The sequence below is a fragment of the Stegastes partitus genome, unplaced genomic scaffold, assembly GCF_000690725.1.
Source record: "Stegastes partitus isolate 25-593 unplaced genomic scaffold, Stegastes_partitus-1.0.2 Scaffold253, whole genome shotgun sequence".
Taxonomy (NCBI): Eukaryota; Metazoa; Chordata; class Actinopteri; family Pomacentridae; genus Stegastes; species Stegastes partitus.
Window position 1 is genome coordinate 564,252 of NW_007577984.1, and position 12,267 is coordinate 576,518.

Sequence of the window (12,267 nt, forward strand, 5' to 3'; positions counted from 1 at the left end):
TTACCAAGAATAAACCGTCTGCGCCAGATCCAATAGATCACGAAAAAATACAAGGTCAAAAAGCCAATTGCGCCCCACAGTCATGAATTTTGAGATTTTTGGAGTGAAATGCAGAAACACAAAGCGGAGACGACAAGAGAGATTGAGCGGAAAAATAAACATATTTGATGCTTAAAAGAAATGCAGCATAGCCCAAAAACTGCATACAGTTGTTAGAAGATACATCCAGCATGGTGAAACATCTGTCTAGAGTTGCAGAGTGGAGCGAAAATATAAACAGACCTCGTCCAAAGTGTCTTTACAGCATGTGGAGCTTCTTCTTTTTTTTTGTACACCTCTGGGCACCCGTAAAAATCTTGTACATGCCAAGTCCATTTGTCCTTTTATTTTTTTGTAAAATAATCAAAAAAATATTAAACTTTTTTTTTCTTCTTTTTTTTTTTTATGATTTATGGTCTTGTTACTGTCTCATACTACACAAAACACATGCAGCCATGGTTGTGCTGTTTCCATGAAGGTGCAGGACTTCATATTGCTGTGAAAAACTGGCCCACAGTGAGCAAAAATATACCTAAAATCTGCTTTGGGTTCAGAGGATTAAATCATTTTCAAATTACATGAGAGCAAAGAAAAGCAGCTCACCCTTATCAACAGTTACCTGTCAGCTTTACTATGACAGTTTTTCTCAGTCGCTTTGGTACTTTTCTCAAATCATTCTCGACATTTGCAAAACAGTAAGTGGATTTCTCAAAACATTTTGTACGAATAGCAAAACTCCATGGATTACCGGCAAAAAGCAGTTACTCGCTCAACAGCCTTAGTTCATCTCTCAAAACTAAATATCTGCGTCAATGAACATGTCAGTGCCATCAGAATGACAAGTCCTTGTGTCAATGCATACGGATAAGACAGTCAAATTGTTTAGTCATGTTGTCAGTATAACAGTGTACTCTGGAGGGATGTTCTGATGTCAACTATGGATAAAGTTTTGATGACAATTATTGTAAGTTACACTTTAGTGTACGTGGGAGACTGATTGCAAGAGACTGGACTAGATTCACCTTTCTGCTTTTACTGTTTGTGCTGTAGTTTGTTGACAGACCATGTCACTGCAGTACAGAAAGTGTCTTATCCAGCCTCTGCAGGCATCTGCATCCTTGGCAGTCAGAAGGGTCATCTGTATATGTGGCTGGCGATCATATACTTTCCATCTCTATGCTGAGAAAAATTCCTCAATGGGGTTGAGGAATGAGGAGTAGAGTGGAAGGAACTCCATCAGGATCCTGTTGTGGGTTGCAAACCACTGCCTGATGATGGAGTGATGGAAACTGACATTGTCCCAAATGATCACATACTTTGGGAAGTCATCTCCAATCTGACCCCTCTCTCGTTCGGGGATGAGATCCATATAGAGAGTCTCTAAAAAGGTGGCAAGATGCTCTGTATTGTATGGCCCAAGTGGAATACTGTAATATTGTATGAAGCATTACAGAAAGTATACAGTATTACAGTACTACAGTACAGTCCCTATTGTCAGATTATATTCCTGTTCTGTCGGTGAAAAGTCTGAATAATTGAGGACACAGTTGTTCTTCCAACATTTACATCTGCACTCTTTGACCAGCCTCGGCCATTGTAAGTCCATGATTGAGAACGTGGTGTACAAGTGTGGCTCTTATTTCATCAGGAACGTGCATATGTCCTCGGCCTCTTCTGCCCCCCCACTCCTCCGCCATGCAGCCTCACTCCTCTTCCTCTTCTCTCTGGCTGCTGACCCCGTCCAGTCCCTTGTCCTTCCATTGTCAGACATTGTAACATAGTGTTGTGCTCTGGCTGTATATAAACTCGCCAGTTGATGGTTCATAAGATGCACCTTTGAGCTATTTCAGAAAACTGGTTGATATATGTAATGTTAGACACATTTCCCTTCATTAGACAAAGTTAAGGTTCACCTGGGAGCAATTAAAAAATTCAGGACAGATTTAGAAAAAAAGTCTAATGGAAATGTATAGAAATATGCTCCACATGTTATGACAACTTGTTCAACCATTTTGCATGCAAAGACTTATGCGATGAACTAATGCCTAAATGTTGTGGAGGTGAGACTATTCAACAGAGACCCAACATAATACATTTTGATCAACATGACATAAGCAACTGATAATGTAGGAAACAGCAGAGAATTGTACATAATCACTTGTTCAAAGAAATGAGAAAGTGCTTTTTTGATGTGCACAAATGACACAATGATGTGAAGATTGAACAAGTAGTTTTGAGAATTTTCAGAGATCTGAGAAATGTACCAAAGCGACTGAAAACAACTGTAAACACGTAGGTTCTTACCGGTGACAGAGCTCGGTAAAGTGTTGGCCTTTTTCAGGTGTTCTCGGCGGTCAAATCGTCCCAGGAGGCTGTCGGGTCTCTTGGGCTCCTCTGGTGTCTGAGGTTTAGAAGAAGGACTGGTGCTGCCGCTTCCTTTGCTCTCTGTGGGGCTCACCAGCGTAACCTGCAGCAGAGATTTATGACAGTTTCAGCGGAGGGAAAATATGTTAGAGAGATTAAGAGAAAGTGGGTAAAGAGGGCGATCTGGGGCACATACACTGTCTCTGTCTCTGTCTCTCGCTTGTTTTTCTGCCAGTTTGGCCTCTCTTTGGCTGCGACGGTCCTCTCGGTTCTGCTGCTGCTCCCTGAAGCCCTTCTGCTTCTGCAGAGCCAGAGTGATCCATAAGGGCCCGGCCTCCTTCTCCTGGACCCTTGCACTGTCCAGCGAGTGCCGGCTCTGTAGTGATGGTTTTTCTGCAGGGAAACACGTGCACATCGAGACATTACTACGTCTTAGTGTGGTTTAAATACTACACATACAGTACTTAAATGTCAGTGTTGATATCTCACTGTGAGAAATGTGGCTTTCCATTTAACACAAGAAGCCAGAGTTGTCAAGTATTAAATGTTGTCAAGGCATAAGCAGGTGCAGGTGGACTTATTTGTTTTTTTTTTCCACGAGTTACGTAAGAGGATTTATACCAGTTTCATATCTGTGCACTAAAATTAGATGCTGGATTGAGAAGATGGTTAGCCTAATTTTGCATAAAGATTAGAAGCAACAGAACTGTCTGAAGGGTAACAACATGTTTCACCTTCATCCAAAAAGCTCCCACTGACTCGGATAGGCTCGGATATTTATTTTCACCCCCAACTTGCATGACTCGAGGTTTGTTAGTACCTGATAAATGGAGCCATAGACGTCTCTTGTTTAGAGATGCATAAGTTATTTGTTAAAGTGTTTCTTTAATGCAACCTCTTTTTATACTTCTTCCTTTTTGTCAGGCTAAGCTAACTGGCTGCTGCCTGTAGTTTCATATTTGAGTGGTGTTGGTTGTCTCATCTAACAATCAGCAAGAAACCAAATATGCACATCTTTCAACTTCATTTCAACTAACGGCAAGGTCCAGGTCAAAGAGAGACTGACCTCTCTTGAGGAGCTCCGTCTTTCTGTCCGCCTTCTCTCTCCAGGGTATGTTAATGGAGGGGAAGAATGATCTCTTCTCTTTCGGCTCCTCCTCCCCATGAGCTTGACCCTGGCTGCTCCGGTGCAGCTGGGCCACCGCTGACGGCTCCTCGCTCCTGCTCGGCTGCTCCTGGCTGGGCGAATCTGCGCCTCCCGTCCTCTGGCTCATGTCGTCACTGGGAGGCCCGTGGACCGCCTTAGGAAGCGGCGACGGAGGAGGCGTTGGGACTGCACCAATAGGTTTGGGTGACGTCGTTGGTCTTCGGTAAACCGGCGGCTTTGAAATCACTTTCTCGCTTTCACCGTGTGCAGTCGTGCTGGCTGACTTACCCAGTTTACCCCGAGGGGAGGCAGAGGCTTGTAAGTACTTGCCGACCGCGCCCTCTTTCTGAGGCGACGAGGGACTGGATTTGTCAGAGAAGACAGAGGAGGCATCAGAGTCTGGCTCGATGGGGGTGAGAGGTGAAGGGACGCCGTCGAAGCTGTCCCCGGCACTGTAGCGCTTCTTCCTTTTCTCTGTGGACTGTTCGCTGTGGAAACGCAGCGAGTAGTTGGTCCTTCTCAGCTTTATGCCAAACGGAGACGGTTTATCCTCGCCGTCCTGGCCTCGCTCCTCTGCCTCCTCTCTGCTTTCAGACGCGTCCGTCTCACTGTGAACTCTGCTCTTCAACTCTGCCCCCTCGGGTTTGGCTCCGGGGCTGGGAACCAGGAAAGAGGGGAGATCTTTGGCAAACATACACTCCTCTGAACCTCTTTCTACGATGCGTACAGTTTTAATTGTCCTGGTCTGAGGTTTACTGCTTGGAGCTGGAGATGGTGGGGTGGGGCTTTCAGATGGAGTCGTTTCCTCTCCTGCTTCCTTGTCATCTGGAACAAACACCTCAGAGTTCCTGTTTGAATCTCCAAACTTCTTCTTTGCGGGGGTGATGGAGAACTTGGCGCTGGCAGACATGGTCTTCCTGAGGTTCGTGTGAGCAAACGCAGGCTGTTCTTCGGGGCTGGGCTGAGGCTGGTTCCTGCTCGGTTCTGGGTACTCGTCATACTTCCCCTCCTCCACCCCCTTGAATATCTTTGATCTGATGCTTGCCCATTCTGCCAGGACGGCTGCACTGGACTGGTCAGTGGAGAGGGCTGACTCGTTGAGCGATTTGGTTTTTCCAGATTTGCGGTCGGGAGAGGTCTTGCTCTTCGTCGGCGGTGTTCCCTGGGCCTTTCTATCCTCTCCCAAACCCAGCAGGGATTTGCATGCAGTGTCTTTGATCTGGTCTAGATTGACAGCTGTCCCGCAGAGTTGGGCGCCCGTCACTAAGATAGCTGTGTGGGGGACATATGGAGACGTTGGCAGGTTTGGGGAGTCTGGTGCTTCAGAGGAGGAAGCCTTAGCTCCTTCTCTTTGATCAGCGACAGCAGCGCTCTGGTGGCTGGACGCCGGCGTAACAGGTGTCAGGTTGACCTTCTGGAACAGAATCTGTTTCTCGCCAGAGGAAACTTTGAAAGAGAAAGGCCTCTGTCTCTCCTCCATCTCTTTCCAGCGCAGCTCCTCAGCCCTCCTCTTCCTCTCCTGCGGGTCAGAACTTCCATCAGTCTCCTCTAATGACATCCTCCTCTGCTCCTCCTCCTCCTCTTTTCTCATTCTCTCCTCTGCTTCCAGTTTTTTCTTTTCCTCCATCTCCCACAACTTCAGTCTCTCTGCTTCCTCCTTCCTTCTTTCCTCTTCCTCCTCTTTTAGCTTCCTCTTTCTCTCGGCCTCGAGCTCCTGTTGCCTCTTCGCCTCCTCCTCCTTTTTCCTCCTTTCCTCCTCCTCTCGCCTCCTCTCCTCTTCCTCTTTCCTCCTCTGCTCCTCCAGTCGTTTCCTTCTCTCCTCCTCCTCCTCTCGCTGCCGACGCTCCTCCTCCTCTCGCATCCTTCTTTCCTCCTCCGCCCTCCTGATTCGTTCTTCCTCCTCTCGCTGCCTCCTTTCTTCTTCTTCTCTGATCCTCCTCTCCTCCTCCTCCCTCCTCCTCCTCTCCTCCTCTTCCTGCTGTTGCCTGCGACATCTCTCCTCCTCCAGTTCACGAAGCCTCAGCTCCTCTGCTCTCCTCCTCCTCTCCTCTTCCTCCAGTCTGAGCCTCTGCTCCTCCAGCTCTCTCCTCCTCGCCTCCTGTCTTTCCTCCTCATGGAGTCTCTGTTTCTTGAAGCTTTCCAGGGACTCAACAGAAGCTCTGCGATGGTCGACTGTGGAGACGCCTGCTGCCTCCATGTCCTCCTGCACCACACCAGGAATAGAAACATCTTGGAGGTCCTGGAACACAGAAGTACAGTTAATGTCTATTTTTTTTTAACGACAAAAAGAAAGAAATGTGACAAAAATAAATCACCAACATGCTAACAACTCTGGCTCACCTGTGTGAAGCGTCGATGTTTGCGGGAAATCCTCTGGTTCTTCGGTTTGACGGAGAGTTTATGCTTGGCGGCGGTGTTGTCTAAGCGAGGAACGGACTGCGGGACGGCATCCAGGTTGATGGACTCGATTGTACCGGTCGGTGGAAGAACTCGTTTGGACCTCGGCGACTTCACCGGGGTACTGTGTGGTCCGGATGGCTGAGCCCCCTGCTTTGACCACAATGACAGAGCGTTTATTTAAATCTAATGAACAATGGCCCTCAGTGTCAGTTTTAAAAGGTTCTGCAGCAATATAACATCAAATATTTTTGGACTCAGAAAGGTAAAAACCTGCCAACACTACACATAGTAGAACTCAACAGCCAACACGTTCTGTTTGCCGTTTGGGTGTGCTATAAGGACAACACTACTACCACTATTACTACTACTACTACTACTACTACTACTACTACTTCCTTAACAATGTTTCAAAGTGCTTCACAAGACACATGACAAGCATAAAACTGCAGTAAAACCATAATAAATCAGAAATGTTAAAACAAAAAAAAGTTCACACAGATATGAAAGCTTTCCTGAAAAAATAATGTTTTAAGAAGACATTTAAAAACAGTTGACTTAGTAAATCTAATCTTTGCATGTGAGTCACTCCAGACTTTAGGGGCTCAGACTGCAAAAAGCACAAAAGCACAATAGCCCTTAGTCATTAATCAGGCTGAAGGAGCAACCAGAAAAACACTTTTTGCTGACCCAAGATGACGCCCAGGCTTGATCAGAGTCAGTAGATCCTTAATATAAGTAGAGACTTGATTACATAAGCTTTAAAAGCCTTACATCAATGCAAAAATGCACAGGGAGCCAGTATGGGAGATATATAATCCTCATTTATTAAACCGGTGATATTCCTGGCAGCAGGATTTTGAACTAATTGAAGGCGATGAAGAGGGTTCTGGGTAATATCTATGTAGACAGAGATCTAGACAGGAGAAAATAAAAGCATGGACACCCTGTGTAGATCCTCAAAAGTTAAGAAGAATCTAATTAGGCTACAAGCTGCTAGTAGTTGCTCGTAGCAGGGCACATAGGTGGAGCTGAGGGGGGTTATACACAAGAGCGATGAAGCAAACAGGTTTGAGCTTTCATCTTTCCACTCCGCTCACATACCATGGCTACTAGATGCTACGTCTATGTAGCCTCCAGCTGGTAGCCTCTAGCAGAGATGCAGGGTTCAGGTTATTCAACACCCTCAGATTTTAAATAAAAAGATTATTTTCCTCATCGCTGCAGCAGCCCTTCTCACAGTGTGTCTGAAACACTCTCATGTACTTCCTGTCTCTTTAAGGAACCCCTTCTATAAAGCCTGATATGCTCTGATTGGTCAGCTGGCCACTGAAAGGGAGGAAATGCTGGTTATGGACTGTAAACTCACATCTCTGAATATGGGGATGGAACAGTAACAGTGGTGGTTTTTGGGCGGGAATTATGGCAGACGGTGAGTAGGCTGCTTTTTCTTTGTTAGAGGGCCAAACGTTAGGGCAGCCAATATGCAAATGTGTTACACAGTGATGTAGATAAGCAACAGAAGAAAAGACGGACTTCAAACAGAATTCAGGGTTTTCTGGCATGGACTTTGTTACACATTAAAAGTGAAACCCAACAGCATCATGTGGGCCCTTTGTAAGTGAAACCAATCACAATAAGTCAATAGCTGTTACCTTTGGCTCTGTTTTTGGTGGCTCGGCTTCGACTTGGGCCAAAACCTTCAGAGGGCTTCGGGGAACCTCTTCCTCATCCGAGCTGCCCTCATCTCCCTCACTCCTCCTCAGAGACGGAGGCCTCTGGCCAAACTTTATACCTTGTGCTATCTGCCTCTGTGTAATCAACGACAAAAAGAAAACATTATAATAGTGAAGAGAAATGTTCAGCAACTGAGTGTATGTCTCTGTAAGGCCCACCTGCAGATTCCTAACTTTATCCGACACGTTTTCCTGCGACATGCTGTGGTTTGGACCGGACTCCTTCACCGGCTCCTCTGGGATGAAGATGCTGTCGTGGGACAGAGCTCGAGATCCAATGGGATTCAAGTCCCTGCAGGAGAAACAGGCGTCCTGAGTGCTGCAGAATGTCAGTCATTCATTTATCATGAGCCGACTGCTGCGTCGCTCCGCAAACCATTTTTAACACAATGACATGAGTGACCTCTTTTACGCACCATCACATCAAATAAAGGCTCGCGTGGAGTGAAACCTTTTACTGTTCAAGCTGTTTTTGAGCAGAGACTCACCCTTTTTTTTTTTACTACAGACTCTGTAACCACAACTTGCAGCATTTACAGAAACATGTCCACCTTCAGTGTTTGCATACAGTCGACAAGATATCTACATCTGTATCTGTAATCATCCTTAATAATAAAAGGAGCAGTAAAAAGCTCAGTTTTATCATCTACAGCGCATGCAAGTGTCCAAATACTGACCTCAGATTCTGATCAGACTCCTCATCGTCAGACACGACTCCATTGCACACTTCCCCAGTAGAAAAACTCGCCTTTAGCTCCGCTCCATCAAAGCCCCCCTTCGCCTCCCTTTTCTTCTTCTTCCCAAACAGTCGTCTGAAGGGCTGGAATTTGCCCTGTCGCCTCCTCTCTGCTGGCAAACGGGAAAAGATGATAACCAGGGCCACGTGCAATCACATCATCAATCTTTATCTCTCGCCTTCGGGCAAGATAACGAGCAGGACGGTGCGTATGGGCGTGTTAATTCAATGTGTGATCATGAAACGCAGTTGACAGAGTTAAAAGAAAACAAATCAAAATAGCAGATGGAATGAGAAGAAAACCTTGGCTCTTTACTCACTCGTATTTGCAGGAAGAAGTAAAGAAACAAACAAAAAAAAAACAAAGCACTAACAGCCTTTAAATGGTGAAGAAAACCCGGATTTACTGACTGAAAACAGGAAAATCCACTAGTGGTCCCGAGAGAACGTAAAGCATCCTGACTATCCACACGGCTCCGAGAGTTAAAATCACATTTGACCCGGTGAACAACACGCACAGAACAGACTCACTGGTCTATCAGTCAGACAGTGAATCACTTCAACTGTGTAAAATTTTACAATAAAAGAGCAACACAGTGCCAAAGATGTAACTGACCGGCTGTGTGTAATAAAACTATGCAGCTGTAATAAAACTTGTCAATATGGATTCAGGAACCAAAGTTAAAAGAAAAAAGCCTCTGGACTCTCTGCTGATTCATGCCAGGAAGTTGTAAAAATCTTAAGCTAAACTTTCCCAAAGACACAAACAAGGCTCTGGATCCCCAAAGATGACATTTGTTAACTTGAACATGTAAACAGATATCCTGGTTTCAGCTGGTAATAACAGAATGTTTTCTTCAGAACTGCCTCGTCTCCCTGTGTGTTTTGCTTTTGTCTGTGTATTTGTAAAGTGCTTGTGTACTTGTGGAGGTCCACCGGAGGAACAATGTGGCTGAGGTTACCGAGCTACGAAGCCACTCTACACCGCTGTGCAGACAGGCGTTCTCAGGGCTCGCTGGGTATCCCTTTCAGAGCTATAAGTAGCAACTGGTGTGGGATTTCACTTCGCATGCTGCTCACTAACCCAGAGGCATCATGGGAAATGATACAGTAAACTAATTTCCATCACTCCTTGACCCTGAAGTGTGTGTGTGTTCTTTGCTTTTGTGTGGGAGAGTAAAGACATGTTTACACAGAATCTCCCAGAAACGTAGAGTCAAGGGACAGATGCTGCAACTTATTCACTTTGGGACCAAAAATGACTTTAATTAATTTATTTAAACTGAGAAAATGTAATTTTCTTGAAAGTTTAATTAAAGACATATATATGTTTTCTGAAAACTAATTTTAATTTTTCCCCCCCAATCCTACACTGTAAAAGAAATCAGAAAAAATAACTACACTAAACAAAACAAAACAAAGACAGTAAAAGAAAAAAAAAAAAAGCTGTTATCAAGGCAGGCCAAAAAAAAATAAAAATCTATTTTAAAAAAATGGTGAAATACACGAAATTGTTTTCAAAAGGTCTTTTATTCTAAAAACAACTATTTGTTAAAAAAAAAAAGATTTCGGATGTATTATTTACAGTTTTAGTTTTTTTGTTTGTTTGTTTTACAGCCAACATGTAAATTAATATTTTTTCTTTGATTTTACTCGATGTTTTCTGTAGTTTAAGAAAACAGAGAAAATCTGTAACTTTTGTTTTATGTTAGCGATCTTCAAATCCCTAATATACATAATTGCTCTTTCAAATATCTGTAAAATAATATATAATTGTGCTGATTTGAAAACTGTGAAAACAATTTAATTTTACAGTCAAATGTTGTAAAAGAACAAATTAGTATTTGCAAAAAAATACAGACTTTTATTGTGGAGGTTCTTTATAGCTCTGGTCTGCTTTTAAAGGCTAATGTGTAAATTAATACTTTTTTTCTGTGATTTTGCTAAATATTATCTGTAATTTAACAAAACAGGGAAATCTGTAAAATAGTAAAATTGCAAAACTAAAAGAGATGCAGACTTCTTAGATGTGAACATTCTAGAGGACGTTTTAAAGGGTTTAATCAATGACCAGAGAGAGAAATGAGTATGAGGCTGATACTTGCAGCTGGTTAGCATAGCTTAACACATAGACTAAATAATATATACTGTAAACAACGTATTTATTTCATCCACACTTGTCACTTTCCCACAAGTTTTCAAGTATAAAAGCAGCAAGCTGCCGTTTTGACATGCTGTTATGTAACAATGTCTCCCCAAAAGTCCAGCAAATAAGTCCTCCTGTAAAATTATAGAATGCTGCTTCCACAGATTGACAAATATTAAGGCTGAGAAACTACAAATATACCGTCTCGTTTCAAGTGTTTATTCTGAGGGAGACTAACTGGATCGCTGGATGTAGTTTCAGATTTACGTGAGACTGTATCAATCTCTTCATCTAACTCGGGGCAAGAAAGCAAATAAGCAGATTTATGAAAATGTCAAACTAAAAAAAAAAAAAAAAGCCAATTGCAAGTCACTTGTTCTGTCCATCCTGCAGCCCACAACCTAAAGACGTTCAGCTCATGTTAAAATGGGAACAAGAAGTGCAGAAAATGCTTATATTTAAGGGTCTTGGAGAGAATTTGACATTTATTTTTTACCAGCTGACTAAATGACAGAATAGGATGTGGATTTTCTGGTTAATCTGCTAATCTGTGGATTATCTCAGGGCAGCAGTCTGTTATATACAACAGAGCCACAACTAGACGCCACTGATGTTTTTAATCCATGCTTTGTTTTCTTGTCCTGTTGTTCTTTGGTGTCTTTTTGATCAGACTGATGACGTGCTCAGTCCTCTGCAGGACTCCGTCAGCCTCAGTCTGAGCGCAGCGACTGATATTATGGAGCGACACTGATGTTGCGTCTCCCTGCAGCAGCATCAGGACCCATCCAGCGCTACAAAGCCCATAATGCACTGCCGTGGGCGCGCTCACACAGTCATGAGTGAAACCAGAAAGGACACTTTTTTCTGCAGAGCCGTCGTCTCGGCGGCAGCTCGGCCCAACGCGAGGGTTAACTCTTGCTTCACATGTGCTCGCAGCTCGCAGGGTGTGTTGACCCTGGTCATCTGGACCCGGATCCTCGCTGTTTTGCAGTTCTAGCCATCTGATCGGGGAATGTTTCACATCTGGTGAAGGCAAATTAACTAGCTAGAAGCAGAGAAAACCAGCGGGAGGCCAATTCAGAGGAGCCGCTTTTGAATTCCACTTGATCCACAAATCGGTGATGAAATACGGCAGCAAAGAAACTCTCAGGCTGTTGGAGGACGAATGGATGGATTTTACATGTTATTAAGGGAAACACATGTATTTCTTTTTACTGGCAGAGGATTAGATTTATACCACCCTCATGTCTGTCTGAAATATGAATCTATAGCAATCGGTTAGCTTAGCGTTGCATAAAGACTGAAAAGAGGGGGAAATAATAACAATAATCACTTTATATAAAAATAGTTGATATTATTGTTACTGTTTGATGCTTGGCAGACAGAAAACAGTGAGTTATTAGAGCCTTTTTTACTTATGGCAAGATCTACGCTAATATGTTTTCATTTTAAAACGCAGATTTTGAATTTTCAGATACATTTACGCCTTACGTCTACACCACTATGGCAGTTTATGATACCTAAACCAGAACCTCTGGAGAAGGCTGTTGACCCGCTTTTAATTTGAAAACTCTGGGGTTGCGATTTGCTGTGAAAATGGAGACACGAATGTTGGCTTTCTAATTGGGTTTTAGCCGATACTACATGTCTTCTCCTGATTCTTCTGGACGGAGATAAGTTTACTTTTTAAAAGAAATGAAAA

General features: G+C 43.7%; 1 protein-coding gene across 2 annotated transcripts in view; it reads right to left on the minus strand.

Moving 5' to 3' along the window:
• cracd (capping protein inhibiting regulator of actin dynamics) overlaps positions 1 to 12,267 on the minus strand; it is a 17,720-nt gene that overhangs the window by 2,387 nt on the left and 3,066 nt on the right. The window contains exons 2-8 of one of the 2 annotated variants that reach the window (XM_008281987.1): positions 8,361 to 8,529; positions 7,843 to 7,975; positions 7,603 to 7,758; positions 5,891 to 6,100; positions 3,470 to 5,789; positions 2,600 to 2,796; positions 2,344 to 2,506 (exon numbers count right to left, since the gene is read on the minus strand). In XM_008281987.1, the coding sequence (XP_008280209.1) occupies positions 2,344 to 2,506; positions 2,600 to 2,796; positions 3,470 to 5,789; positions 5,891 to 6,100; positions 7,603 to 7,758; positions 7,843 to 7,975; positions 8,361 to 8,529 (3,348 nt within the window). Of the gene's footprint in view, positions 1 to 2,343; positions 2,507 to 2,599; positions 2,797 to 3,469; positions 5,790 to 5,890; positions 6,101 to 7,602; positions 7,759 to 7,842; positions 8,137 to 8,360; positions 8,530 to 12,267 lie in introns of those variants that run through there. The other variant, XM_008281986.1, reaches the window with a different exon arrangement.